The 14,153-nt window shown below is 33.7% G+C and overlaps 1 protein-coding gene and 1 long non-coding RNA gene across 2 annotated transcripts; both read right to left on the bottom strand.

Moving 5' to 3' along the window:
- Window positions 1-707: 707 nt before the first annotated feature.
- On the bottom strand, window positions 708-4,951 carry LOC139504958 (uncharacterized). Its single transcript, XM_071294833.1, has 4 exons — window positions 4,721-4,951; window positions 2,311-2,535; window positions 1,552-1,800; window positions 708-990 (listed from the first exon to the last, which is right to left on the bottom strand). Exons 1-4 carry the CDS (start codon window positions 4,745-4,747, stop codon window positions 727-729), a joined length of 765 nt encoding a protein of 254 aa, XP_071150934.1. The 5' UTR covers window positions 4,748-4,951; the 3' UTR covers window positions 708-726.
- Window positions 4,952-4,979: 28 nt separating this feature from the next.
- Window positions 4,980-8,811, bottom strand: LOC139504959 (uncharacterized). Its single transcript, XR_011659465.1, has 2 exons — window positions 7,024-8,811; window positions 4,980-5,454 (listed from the first exon to the last, which is right to left on the bottom strand). It is a non-coding gene; the product is annotated as an uncharacterized lncRNA (long non-coding RNA).
- Window positions 8,812-14,153: the final 5,342 nt, after the last annotated feature.

Raw genomic sequence — 14,153 nt, 5'->3', positions numbered from 1 at the left:
CATCTATGGTAGTCAATCAACATCAAGACAAAATAAGATCATTGTAACATATATTTCATGGTTCACTGACTTAAAATTTCATAAGAAGATATGGTATGAAGGCCGATGAGACAACACTCCCTCGAAAACACCATATAGTTGAAGTAAGCAATTTAATGTTACAATACAGTCTTCAACACAGATCTTTGGCTCAAACCTAACATCAAGCTATAAAAGTCACAAAATAGATCCGTGTAAAACAATTCAAACAGGAAACCTGATTAAAATATACAAATCGAGAACGAAAACAATAACAAACAACAACCAATGAACAGTGTTAGTTCATCAGTATCGAGACTAAAATTAAATCGGTGTAATCTATATTTCATAGCACTGACTGACTATTTATTAAAAAAGAAGATGTGGTATGATTGCCAATGAGACAACTATCCACAAGAGACAAAAATGACACAGAAATTAACATTTATAGGTCACCGTACAGCCTTCAACAATGAGCAAAGCACATACAGCATAGTCAGCTATTAATGGCCCCAAATTGACAATGTAAAACAATTCAAACGAGAGAACTAACAGCCTCATTTACGTACAAAAAATGAATATGTTGTAATCTCAGGAAACTTTTCCCATTTGTAATTTTTTTATCTATGCTTTGTGCTATTGTTGATTCAGATCATTATTCTTCAGTTTGGTGTTCAAAAAATAAAACCTTTCATATTACTTTTTTATTTAGCCAAGTCTGCCACCAACAAAGCCAACATACTGCCCAGTTCCATCGGGATACTTGTCCCTTATTCTCCATACGCAACAGCTGGGTATAACCCTCCTATTGCCGGCCCCCAAATATCCATGTATCCATAGTATGTATTGTCTATAGGCAGCATGGCGATGACACCTGTTGTAGTTGTCATCTTCAGGCTGTGCCAGAAAATCATTCCGGTACCGGATTGCCAGCTCCAAAACAAGTTCATCTAGGACACATTGCTGGAAATCCTAGAAATAAAGAAGATTATTTATTATTTAATGTATTTTTCAAAAAATACAAATATTGTAGCATAAATATTATACCAATACAGTGTCAAATGAGAAATGTCAAACCAACTACAATGAAAGCTTTACAGCACAAGAAAAGAAAACGGGGAAAAAAATGTAAATCATATAATGCAGACAGATTGTGCAACAAGAACAGTATGACGACAGAGATGACACTAACAAAAAGAACAAGTGAAACTGCGAGCTACTGCTCACTGATGATACCCCCGCCGCAAGTGGATAATATTAATAGTGTAAAAATATGCAAGTGTTCGGTAAACAGGAAGTTGTCGAGTGATGAATCTGAAAACGCATCACATGGCATACCTGACTTATATAAATCCTGAAACCAAATTTCAGAAATCCTTGTATTGTAGTTCCTGAGAAAATGTGATGAAAATTTTCACAGATCCTAACAAGAGTAACATCAAGGTGCAACAGAAAAGGAAGCAAGCTATATTTTTCTCTATTAATTCTATTTTTTCTACAAGTCAAATTGTATTTATGTTACTGTAATCTTACCGGTAACCTTGAATGGCAGTTCACAGGCTGTCTTTTGCAACAGAGCCTCTCCTGCTGTGTTGGCATCTCTCTGCAATTAGAGCAGGAGCACCATGATGGCTGGTCTGGTTTTGGTGGTTCTGGTCCAGCTGGCTGCCCATTGCCAACATTTGAATTGTCCAGGATATTGAGTATGAAACTGGGCTGTGCCTTTGCAATTTGTTTGAGAATAATGCGCATGTCATCAACGGACATTGAATTGACTCTATTCTGAAAAAAAAGCGATTAAAATTGAAAGTAGTACAGTCCAATGTTACAACTATTGAGGGTCACTATTTACAGATGATCAGACTTTGCTGATTTACCTCCATGAAAGTTTAAGCCGACGAATCACCAAAAAATAATGTTTTTGTTTCAAAATCATATTAAACACAATGTTTTTTTCGAAAATTTAAATGGTAAATGATTAACGAGCGTACGTAAAATGTTTCCTGGAATCCATAAAGATGCGTGAAACTAAACACATACACAGAAACATCAATATAGGATTTTACAGATGTAATAATTATAGATTGTATGTTTCTGATCACTTTGAAAATAACTTTGATATGACTTTTTTTTCCTTACAATATAAATAAGAAGATGTGGTATGAGTGCCAGTGCACATTTCAAATCCAATTATTATAAGTAGGAGCTGAGAAAGCTACAGGACATTGGTAAGGCGGGCACAATAATTTGAAGATAAAGATTTTGGTACTATTTTCTGTTGCTGATCAATACCTCAAGTTGAGCTATCCTGTTTTCTCTATTGACCTCTTGGAGCTGGCCTCTGTTTCCCTGTCCTCTGCCTCTTCTGCTGCCTCTCGCCTGACCTCTACCTCTTCCACGTCCACGTCCACTGCCCCTTCCACGACCTCTCTTTGGTTTTCTCTCCATAGGCTGACCATTGTCAGAGCTAAGGTCAGATGTTGGCGACCTGCTCCTGTTACTTGATGCATCTGAAAACTGTAAATAAGATATTTTATTCCATATGTATCTTATATATAAGGACAAACAATATTTGGTCAAGACAAAAATTCAAGCGCCCCCCTTATTGTTTGTTTTGTTAATAAATATTTTGATCCTGAACTTTGATAAAATAAATAATTTGACCAGCAAGAGGATAAAAAATATTCTGACAGGATATTTACCATAAAAAATTGTGAAATTTGAAAAAAAAGGTTGTCGCACCACTTACCAAAACAAAAAATTCTGACCAGAAAAAAAAAACATCACCCCACCCCACCCCAAGTTAAATTGTCCGTCCCTTAAAGGGGCACTAGCTGTCAAATTCATTGTTACCGATTTGACTCAAATTCTCATATTTGGTTTATAACAATGTAAAACATTTATCCAAACTATCAAAAGTCTAAAATAAACAGTTTACAGAGCATGGGGTAGATAATATAAAGGTTCGTTTCGTGTGTATTTTAGTCCAGACGCCATCTAATTAACTATCGATTTGACCTCAGATGACCATATAAGCGATGTAAACAAAAATAAAGGTACGAATAGATTAAACCAACACGTGCAATTGCATTTTTATAGGTCTGTTTGATTTTATTTTATAGATTAAAAATAGATGTTTCTCATTGTTTTTAACCATATAAGAATGATTTTATGTGCATCGAATTAGTAATCAAATGATTTACCGTAGTTTCACTTTCATTGTTGACATTCTTTTTCTTTAAATAACCAGTACACGTACAATGCATGCGTTGTCAATCTCTAGCTAGGGGTTAACTTGAAGTTCACATGAATACCGGTTAGAATGATGATGACGTTTTCACTTGCAAGTGAATCAGTCAAAAATTATGTTTAATCGCTTATTTCAACAAAATTAAAGGAAATTGATTGCTAAAAGCAAATTATTATTTCATTATTCCAATTTGATTAATGATTGATCTAAAAAAAATCATACTTTATTTCTTTATATAAATCGTAGCTAGTGCCCCTTTAAGAGCATAAAGCTTAAAAACATATTCTGAACTGCCTTACCTAAAATATATGTATACCGGTAAGAAAAGTAAAAAAAAAAACAACAACAAAAAATTAAATCATGTTACAGAAAAAGTTTCTGTTGCTTTGCGACTTTTTCCAAATCATTTTTCAATAAGGTAAAAGCACAAAACTTGTAGAAAAATATGCTGAGCTGTCTAGCAAAACTCACATCTTCAGAAAAAGATATGAAATAAAACTATTTACTAGAATTGCAATAATGCATTGCATACATATGCTTACATTTTCCCTTTATATTTGTGACTACATTATGACCATTCTCATACTAAATATATATAAGAGAGCTACCATTTAATTTTAGTTTTGATTAAAAAAAAAAGCAGGATGAGAAGCTGGGCCCACAATAACAGGATAAACTTATAAAAAAAAGGCAGGACTAAATATAGTGAAAAAAAAAGCAGAACACAGGTACAGCTAAAATCATCCAGGATTTTTTATCCACAATATCTACCACACAAAAACACACACCCCTCCCTAAATTGAATTGATTTTCCCTTCTGTTAAACCTGGAGGATATAATACAGCCCATGAAACCTTTGTGGCTAGTGTCAAACTTGAGAGTCGACTAAGGAGGGTTCAGTGGCGGCCTGATTAGTTGTAAAATACAATGCATTCCTGTCACTTCTCTATCCGAACTTTAAGCTGGCAGTTACTAATACTACAAGGAGACCTATTCCATCATTTAAAGTGTCTCAATATAAGAGGGACCCGTGCCTTCTTGCTCCGAGGTACACAACTTGCTGTTTTTGCAAAACGGCAATTTGATATCTGTTTGTTTGCGTTCGTGTTGAAATTTTGTTTATCTGACACTTTTTGGCAACTCCTTTACCTATTCATTCAAATATAATAAATTGTAGATAATTTTTACATGTGACACGGTAGACTCCGACGAGAAGTTTAGATAAATTGATAGATTCTGTGTTCTATTTTCTTTTCCCCAATTGGGGCCCCTAGCAATGATTCTTCACGATTTTAACGTTTTCAGTCCAATTTTTGAATATATATCGAGGAAGTAAGGATGAAATATTACAACTGATATTCTTTTTTGATAAACAGTTAAAAGAATTTCTCTGTAAGGCACTTTAACGCTTGAAATTTAACTTCTTTCTGAACCAGTATAACGTGGACTTACCTCAGCATCCATCGTTGACGTCATCATTGTTTACGCTGGTGAAGATCGGCAATCATCGGAACAGTGCTTACGAAAGTTAATTAACCTCCATTGTTATGAAAAAACTCGTAGCAGATGGACTTGTTTTCTGGTTTGCATGCCATATAATCGCGATTTTCGTACTGAAACCGCCACGAATGGTTTAGTTTTTAGGGAATGTAAACATAACAAGTATATTTTTTAAGACATTTTTTTTACCCAAAACTCGTTTCATATTACTTTAACAATACAATAATTTCAAAAACAACACATTTCTGTTGTGCTTTAAAAAGAACCCTCTACCAGTTCTGAAAGAGTGATCACAGTAATCACTTCTCTCTAACCCAGACGGATAAAATAACTCTGTCTACATAGTTAAAGTTCTTGCGTTTAATGCTTAGAGAAGTGTGACTAGTTCTGACACATTAACTATGAATGCATGAATCAAGGTATCGTCCTCCTTATATATTCCGGTGCTATATAGTTCTGAAGTCTGCATCAAGATATAGCTATCCTCATATCTAGTGCTTAATAGTTCTGAATTCTGCATCCGAAAAACGATAGGTTAAAATAAACAAGTTGAACTGTTGTCTAACACATTATACTATATATGAAGGCAGGCATCAGGGTATTGTTTTCTTATATATAACGGTGCTATAAAGTTCTGAAGTCTTCATCCGAAAAACGAAGGTTTTAATGTCTGTATCTGTATTTTCCTGTAAAATAAAATAAAAGAAACAACCTGGGAAGTCTTAGTAATCCTTAAACAAGAGAGTCTAAGTGGAAATACTCGCTGAGTTAAATATAACACATTAATACATAATAAAAGATAATATGACCTGTGGCGATCCAGCAGGCGTAGTACAATACACATAATTAAATTAACCTGAAGCGATCAAGCAGGCATAGTACAGTATACATTAAGATAATGAATGATCTGTGGCGATGCAGCAAGTACAATACGTGATCCAGCAGGCGTAGTACAATATACATAAATAAAATAACCTGTGGCGATCCAGCAGATGTAGTACAATTCATGTATACATAAATAAAATTACCTGTGGCGATCCAGCAGGCGTAGTACAATATATATAAATAAATAACCTGTGGCGATCCAGCAGGCGTAGTATCCATCAAATGTAGTGCAATATACAAAATAAGAAAATGACCTGTGGCGATCCAGCAGGCGTAGTACATACACATAAATAGACAGAATGACCTGTGGCGATCCAGCAGGGTGATACGACCTGTGGCGATCCAACAGGCGTAGTACAATACACATAAATAGAATGACCTGTGGCGATCCAGCAGGTGTAGTACAGTATACATAAAGAGAATGAATGACCTGTGGCGATCCAGCAGGGTGATACGACCTGTGGCGATCCAACAGGTGTAGTACAATACACATAAATAGAATGACCTGTGGCGATCCAGCAGGTGTAGTACAGTATACATAAAGAGAATGAATGACCTGTGGCGATCCAGCAGGGTGATACGACCTGTGGCGATCCAACAGGCGTAGTACAATACACATAAATAGAATGACCTGTGGCGATCCAGCAGGTGTAGTACAGTATACATAAAGAGAATGAATGACCTGTGGCGATCCATCAGGATGATACGACCTGTGGCGATCCAACAGGCGTAGTACAATACACATAAATAGAATGACCTGTGGCGATCCAGCAGGTGTAGTACAGTATACATAAAGAGAATGAATGACCTGTGGCGATCCAGCAGGGTGATACGACCTGTGGCGATCCAACAGGCGTAGTACAATACACATAAATAGAATGACCTGTGGCGATCCAGCAGGTGTAGTACAGTATACATAAAGAGAATGAATGACCTGTGGCGATCCAGCAGGGTGATACGACCTGTGGCGATCCAACAGGCGTAGTACAATACACATAAATAGAATGACCTGTGGCGATCCAGCAGGTGTAGTACAGTATACATAAAGAGAATGAATGACCTGTGGCGATCCAGCAGGGTGATACGACCTGTGGCGATCCAACAGGCGTAGTACAATACACATAAATAGAATTTTTTTTTTTTTTTTTTTTTTTTTTTTTTTTTTTTTTTTTTTTTTTTTTTTTTTTTTTTTTTTTTTTTTTTTTTTACGACCTGAAATATAATATATGTAACTGTACTGTATGAAATGTACACCTGGGGAGATCCCTGCATGTGTGGAGCAATCTAGACTAAAGATATAAACACAATAAATAAATGTGTGCTACATGTACTATGTGCTGAAATATAATAGATATAAAATAAATACATACATGTATGCATAACAATACTGAGAAATGTCCATCTTGGAAGATCCTGGAATGTGTAAAATAATCTAGTATAGAGATAGCAAATAGAATAGCGATATGAACGTGATAAAAACTGTGTGCTTCATGTACTATGTGCTGAAATATATATACATTTAAATTCATATAATTCTTAATATACCGTACGAAATATACACCTGAAGAGATCTTGGACGGTTGTGGAACCCTCAGGAATAAATATAAATATGATAAAAACTGTGCTATGTGATGAAATATCATACATATAAAATAAATACATATGACTGAGAAATGTCCTGGAAGGTGTAGAATAATCTAGAATAGAGATACATGTACATGTAGCAATCTAAAATAGCAATATGAACATGATAAATACTGTGCTTCTGTACTACATGTATGTGGAATATAATACATGTACATAAAATATAAATTCATACTAAATGTACGAAATTTAACCTGAAGAGATCTCTGTCGGTGTGGAACAATCTAGAATAGAGATAAAGATACCGTGTGATACTATGTGCTAAAATATGAGACATTAATACATAGTATTACTTATTTAAATACATGTATGTGTCTGCTGTTATTACAGATGTATGTTGTGCTTATCAATAAAATAAAAAAATATTACTTATACTTAACAAAGGCAAAGTTTCCACCAATCCAATACATTCAGTTGCATATCCTTAAGAAGTTCAGACAATATACGTGCTGAGTATACATATCTTCGAATCTCCATGCTGCTCTTCACACCCTACTCTGCAGTAGTATATGATAAACCTGTATACTAGCCTAGTATATGGTAAACCCGGTGTGTTCTGTATGATCTAAGCGTTCCCTCAGTGCCCTTGGACTAGTGTTGAAGAACTGGGGAATTAATACATTGTAAGGACTAATCTGGAACTATATCTACGTTGAAGCAAAGTGTCCACCAGACGCAGTGGTTCTGCATAAAACCATAACAAATGTATATATCTCATGTATCATGATCACTGACTTCCGAGCCTGGGCGGTAGAAACATGCTTATCGGCTGCTTATCAAAGAAATTAAGCATTAAAGGCAAATGGAATGTGTATGCATAGCTAGTGTGCTGATATAGCATGAGTTCAAACGTAGTGTTTATGGAATATTGAATGCCGTCGACATAGCGATAAAACTGGCGGGCCTAATGTACGGGAAACTGTAATGATACTGACATTTGGAAAATGCTAACCAACATTTATTTATTAATTCAAGCTGTGTATTAAATATTAAACGAACGTTTACACACTTAGTCTACTCAATCGTGTAATGTTATTGTTTACAAATATGCGTTGCATTGTGGGATCGCGCACTTGAAAATGCTGTCATGGCCGAATGTCTCCATATCGAAATAAGGTCAATCAGTCATTCTCATAGCGTGAGCTGGACATCAATGTTCTTGTTCTCAACTCTACAAGAAGAGTTAATCCAGTTTCGAAATATTAAAGCTCATAATACGATTATCTGTGTTACCTGGGCGCGTACGTATCCATAGCACGTACTTGGACAGTGACATTGAAGTGATAATAATTACTCAATCAAATGAACAATATCCAATCACTATTCCAAAGAAACGTATATCTATGTCAATATCCGTTAACATAAAAGATTTTTTCGAATATGGTTCGAAAACAGTAGATAATAACTGATTGTAATTGCATCAAATACAACGATGCTTCCTCTCAATTCATCAACAATACTCTAACCCCCCTCTAGGGCACTATTCCTACTAAGCTAAAAATAGATATTATGTAATTTCCTAAGAATAGACTAGATACCTGCCTGCTGAAATCATTGATAACAGATACATTGTATTGTGTATAAACTATAATTTAATAAATCAAATTTCCTAATGAGCCACAAAATGTTTTATCATCTCCTATTCCTGGATTTCTAATACATTAACCTAACTGTTTGTGTTGTACATGTGCATATGTATGTAATCAGTATATTCCATAGATTTGATTTTCAAAAGTTAAAAGAGTGAAAATTAATTCCTTTTATGTGTATCCATGGCAACATTCTGCATTTATTTACCATAAAATATTGCAAAAAGGGGGGTGGACATGTCACATATGCCCTCAAAATTTGGATCAAACTAGAATTTCAATGCCTTTGAGTGATACCTTTTTAGAAACTGTTTTCATAAATCTTTCTAATGATCAAATAAAAAATGGGTGTCTTTCGCCTCATTTTTTCGTAAAATCCAATCACAAAGTTCGTGCGATAAAAAGTTGGAAAAAAACATTACAATAATTGCCGGACCAATGTATGGTAGGGACATGCAAATACGGACTGTCATACAGAAAACAGCCTATATTACATACATTACATAATCTTGATGTTCATATAAACCCAATACAATGGCTATTTTAATACTCAGCTATCCAAAAATGAATTTTATTGCACACTAGCTCTCATATTTGAAAAATCCACAGGGGCCAAAATGCGAAACTACACACCTAACTGTGGAGTGCTACCTTAAGGTGAAATTTTTCCCCTCCTGCCTCAATTTTTATTATATTTTCTGTGTTCTACTAGCTGTTACGATGAAAATGGTACCTTAGTTTTTAAAATTGGTTCAGTAATAAAGATTTTATGAAGGTTAGCAGTTGATGTTGAAACGCGACAAAAAGTGATTTAAAAATAAATGCTGGATCATAGTGAAAAACTTCAAGTCTGTCTCATTTTTGGGTAAATTTCTAAAACTTTTCCCATTATCTTAATTTAAAATCATAAAATTACCTTAAAAGAGGACAAATTGTACAATTTTTAGGTATTTGAAAGCACTTATAGGTCAATTTTGCTGTAAATAGCATACCTAACCTTGGTTTAGAAGCTCTCAAGCAGGGTATAAATTTCTAGCAGTACTGGCATCATTAAATTTAATTAATGCCAAATTATAATATAAAATCCTGCTAAAAATGTTTATTTGACTTATTCGCATTCAAAAATATAAAGCGATACATTCTGAGGATATCATATAAAGCGCAATCTTTGGTTACAATGGCGAAGCTAATGGAGTACAAATTTAAGACCGCAACATGTCTAAGTGTCAAAATGTGTATATTTGGTTGCTAAGGACAGTAAACAATAAAATAAACATAAATTGCATTCCTAGCAGATTTTTTAACTTCAGAACTAAAACAAGAACATAAAAGACTAAAGATTTGTGGTCAATTTTATCTTAAAAAGTGCATTTCTGTGCTTTCTGGTGTGCCATAAGGTAGCACTCCACAGTTAGAAAATAAAATTAAAAATGAGCCACAAAATGTTTTATCATCTCCTATTCCTGGATTTCTAATACATTAACCTAACTGTTTGTGTTGTACATGTGCATATGTATGTAATCAGTATATTCCATAGATTTGATTTTCAAAAGTTAAAAGAGTGAAAATTAATTCCTTTTATGTGTATCCATGGCAACATTCTGCATTTATTTACCATAAAATATTGCAAAAAGGGGGGTGGACATGTCACATATGCCCTCAAAATTTGGATCAAACTAGAATTTCAATGCCTTTGAGTGATACCTTTTTAGAAACTGTTTTCATAAATCTTTCTAATGATCAAATAAAAAATGGGTGTCTTTCGCCTCATTTTTTCGTAAAATCCAATCACAAAGTTCGTGCGATAAAAAGTTGGAAAAAAACATTACAATAATTGCCGGACCAATGTATGGTAGGGACATGCAAATACGGACTGTCATACAGAAAACAGCCTATATTACATACATTACATAATCTTGATGTTCATATAAACCCAATACAATGGCTATTTTAATACTCAGCTATCCAAAAATGAATTTTATTGCACACTAGCTCTCATATTTGAAAAATCCACAGGGGCCAAAATGCGAAACTACACACCTAACTGTGGAGTGCTACCTTAAGGTGAAATTTTTCCCCTCCTGCCTCAATTTTTATTATATTTTCTGTGTTCTACTAGCTGTTACGATGAAAATGGTACCTTAGTTTTTAAAATTGGTTCAGTAATAAAGATTTTATGAAGGTTAGCAGTTGATGTTGAAACGCGACAAAAAGTGATTTAAAAATAAATGCTGGATCATAGTGAAAAACTTCAAGTCTGTCTCATTTTTGGGTAAATTTCTAAAACTTTTCCCATTATCTTAATTTAAAATCATAAAATTACCTTAAAAGAGGACAAATTGTACAATTTTTAGGTATTTGAAAGCACTTATAGGTCAATTTTGCTGTAAATAGCATACCTAACCTTGGTTTAGAAGCTCTCAAGCAGGGTATAAATTTCTAGCAGTACTGGCATCATTAAATTTAATTAATGCCAAATTATAATATAAAATCCTGCTAAAAATGTTTATTTGACTTATTCGCATTCAAAAATATAAAGCGATACATTCTGAGGATATCATATAAAGCGCAATCTTTGGTTACAATGGCGAAGCTAATGGAGTACAAATTTAAGACCGCAACATGTCTAAGTGTCAAAATGTGTATATTTGGTTGCTAAGGACAGTAAACAATAAAATAAACATAAATTGCATTCCTAGCAGATTTTTTAACTTCAGAACTAAAACAAGAACATAAAAGACTAAAGATTTGTGGTCAATTTTATCTTAAAAAGTGCATTTCTGTGCTTTCTGGTGTGCCATAAGGTAGCACTCCACAGTTAGAAAATAAAATTAAAAATGAGCCACAAAATGTTTTATCATCTCCTATTCCTGGATTTCTAATACATTAACCTAACTGTTTGTGTTGTACATGTGCATATGTATGTAATCAGTATATTCCATAGATTTGATTTTCAAAAGTTAAAAGAGTGAAAATTAATTCCTTTTATGTGTATCCATGGCAACATTCTGCATTTATTTACCATAAAATATTGCAAAAAGGGGGGTGGACATGTCACATATGCCCTCAAAATTTGGATCAAACTAGAATTTCAATGCCTTTGAGTGATACCTTTTTAGAAACTGTTTTCATAAATCTTTCTAATGATCAAATAAAAAATGGGTGTCTTTCGCCTCATTTTTTCGTAAAATCCAATCACAAAGTTCGTGCGATAAAAAGTTGGAAAAAAACATTACAATAATTGCCGGACCAATGTATGGTAGGGACATGCAAATACGGACTGTCATACAGAAAACAGCCTATATTACATACATTACATAATCTTGATGTTCATATAAACCCAATACAATGGCTATTTTAATACTCAGCTATCCAAAAATGAATTTTATTGCACACTAGCTCTCATATTTGAAAAATCCACAGGGGCCAAAATGCGAAACTACACACCTAACTGTGGAGTGCTACCTTAAGGTGAAATTTTTCCCCTCCTGCCTCAATTTTTATTATATTTTCTGTGTTCTACTAGCTGTTACGATGAAAATGGTACCTTAGTTTTTAAAATTGGTTCAGTAATAAAGATTTTATGAAGGTTAGCAGTTGATGTTGAAACGCGACAAAAAGTGATTTAAAAATAAATGCTGGATCATAGTGAAAAACTTCAAGTCTGTCTCATTTTTGGGTAAATTTCTAAAACTTTTCCCATTATCTTAATTTAAAATCATAAAATTACCTTAAAAGAGGACAAATTGTACAATTTTTAGGTATTTGAAAGCACTTATAGGTCAATTTTGCTGTAAATAGCATACCTAACCTTGGTTTAGAAGCTCTCAAGCAGGGTATAAATTTCTAGCAGTACTGGCATCATTAAATTTAATTAATGCCAAATTATAATATAAAATCCTGCTAAAAATGTTTATTTGACTTATTCGCATTCAAAAATATAAAGCGATACATTCTGAGGATATCATATAAAGCGCAATCTTTGGTTACAATGGCGAAGCTAATGGAGTACAAATTTAAGACCGCAACATGTCTAAGTGTCAAAATGTGTATATTTGGTTGCTAAGGACAGTAAACAATAAAATAAACATAAATTGCATTCCTAGCAGATTTTTTAACTTCAGAACTAAAACAAGAACATAAAAGACTAAAGATTTGTGGTCAATTTTATCTTAAAAAGTGCATTTCTGTGCTTTCTGGTGTGCCATAAGGTAGCACTCCACAGTTAGAAAATAAAATTAAAAATGAGCCACAAAATGTTTTATCATCTCCTATTCCTGGATTTCTAATACATTAACCTAACTGTTTGTGTTGTACATGTGCATATGTATGTAATCAGTATATTCCATAGATTTGATTTTCAAAAGTTAAAAGAGTGAAAATTAATTCCTTTTATGTGTATCCATGGCAACATTCTGCATTTATTTACCATAAAATATTGCAAAAAGGGGGGTGGACATGTCACATATGCCCTCAAAATTTGGATCAAACTAGAATTTCAATGCCTTTGAGTGATACCTTTTTAGAAACTGTTTTCATAAATCTTTCTAATGATCAAATAAAAAATGGGTGTCTTTCGCCTCATTTTTTCGTAAAATCCAATCACAAAGTTCGTGCGATAAAAAGTTGGAAAAAAACATTACAATAATTGCCGGACCAATGTATGGTAGGGACATGCAAATACGGACTGTCATACAGAAAACAGCCTATATTACATACATTACATAATCTTGATGTTCATATAAACCCAATACAATGGCTATTTTAATACTCAGCTATCCAAAAATGAATTTTATTGCACACTAGCTCTCATATTTGAAAAATCCACAGGGGCCAAAATGCGAAACTACACACCTAACTGTGGAGTGCTACCTTAAGGTGAAATTTTTCCCCTCCTGCCTCAATTTTTATTATATTTTCTGTGTTCTACTAGCTGTTACGATGAAAATGGTACCTTAGTTTTTAAAATTGGTTCAGTAATAAAGATTTTATGAAGGTTAGCAGTTGATGTTGAAACGCGACAAAAAGTGATTTAAAAATAAATGCTGGATCATAGTGAAAAACTTCAAGTCTGTCTCATTTTTGGGTAAATTTCTAAAACTTTTCCCATTATCTTAATTTAAAATCATAAAATTACCTTAAAAGAGGACAAATTGTACAATTTTTAGGTATTTGAAAGCACTTATAGGTCAATTTTGCTGTAAATAGCATACCTAACCTTGGTTTAGAAGCTCTCAAGCAGGGTATAAATTTCTAGCAGTACTGGC

The sequence above is a fragment of the Mytilus edulis genome, unplaced genomic scaffold (assembly GCF_963676685.1).
Source record: "Mytilus edulis unplaced genomic scaffold, xbMytEdul2.2 SCAFFOLD_309, whole genome shotgun sequence".
NCBI classification, from domain to species: Eukaryota; Metazoa; Mollusca; class Bivalvia; order Mytilida; family Mytilidae; genus Mytilus; species Mytilus edulis.
This window is presented reverse-complemented; position numbering and strand designations above follow the sequence as displayed.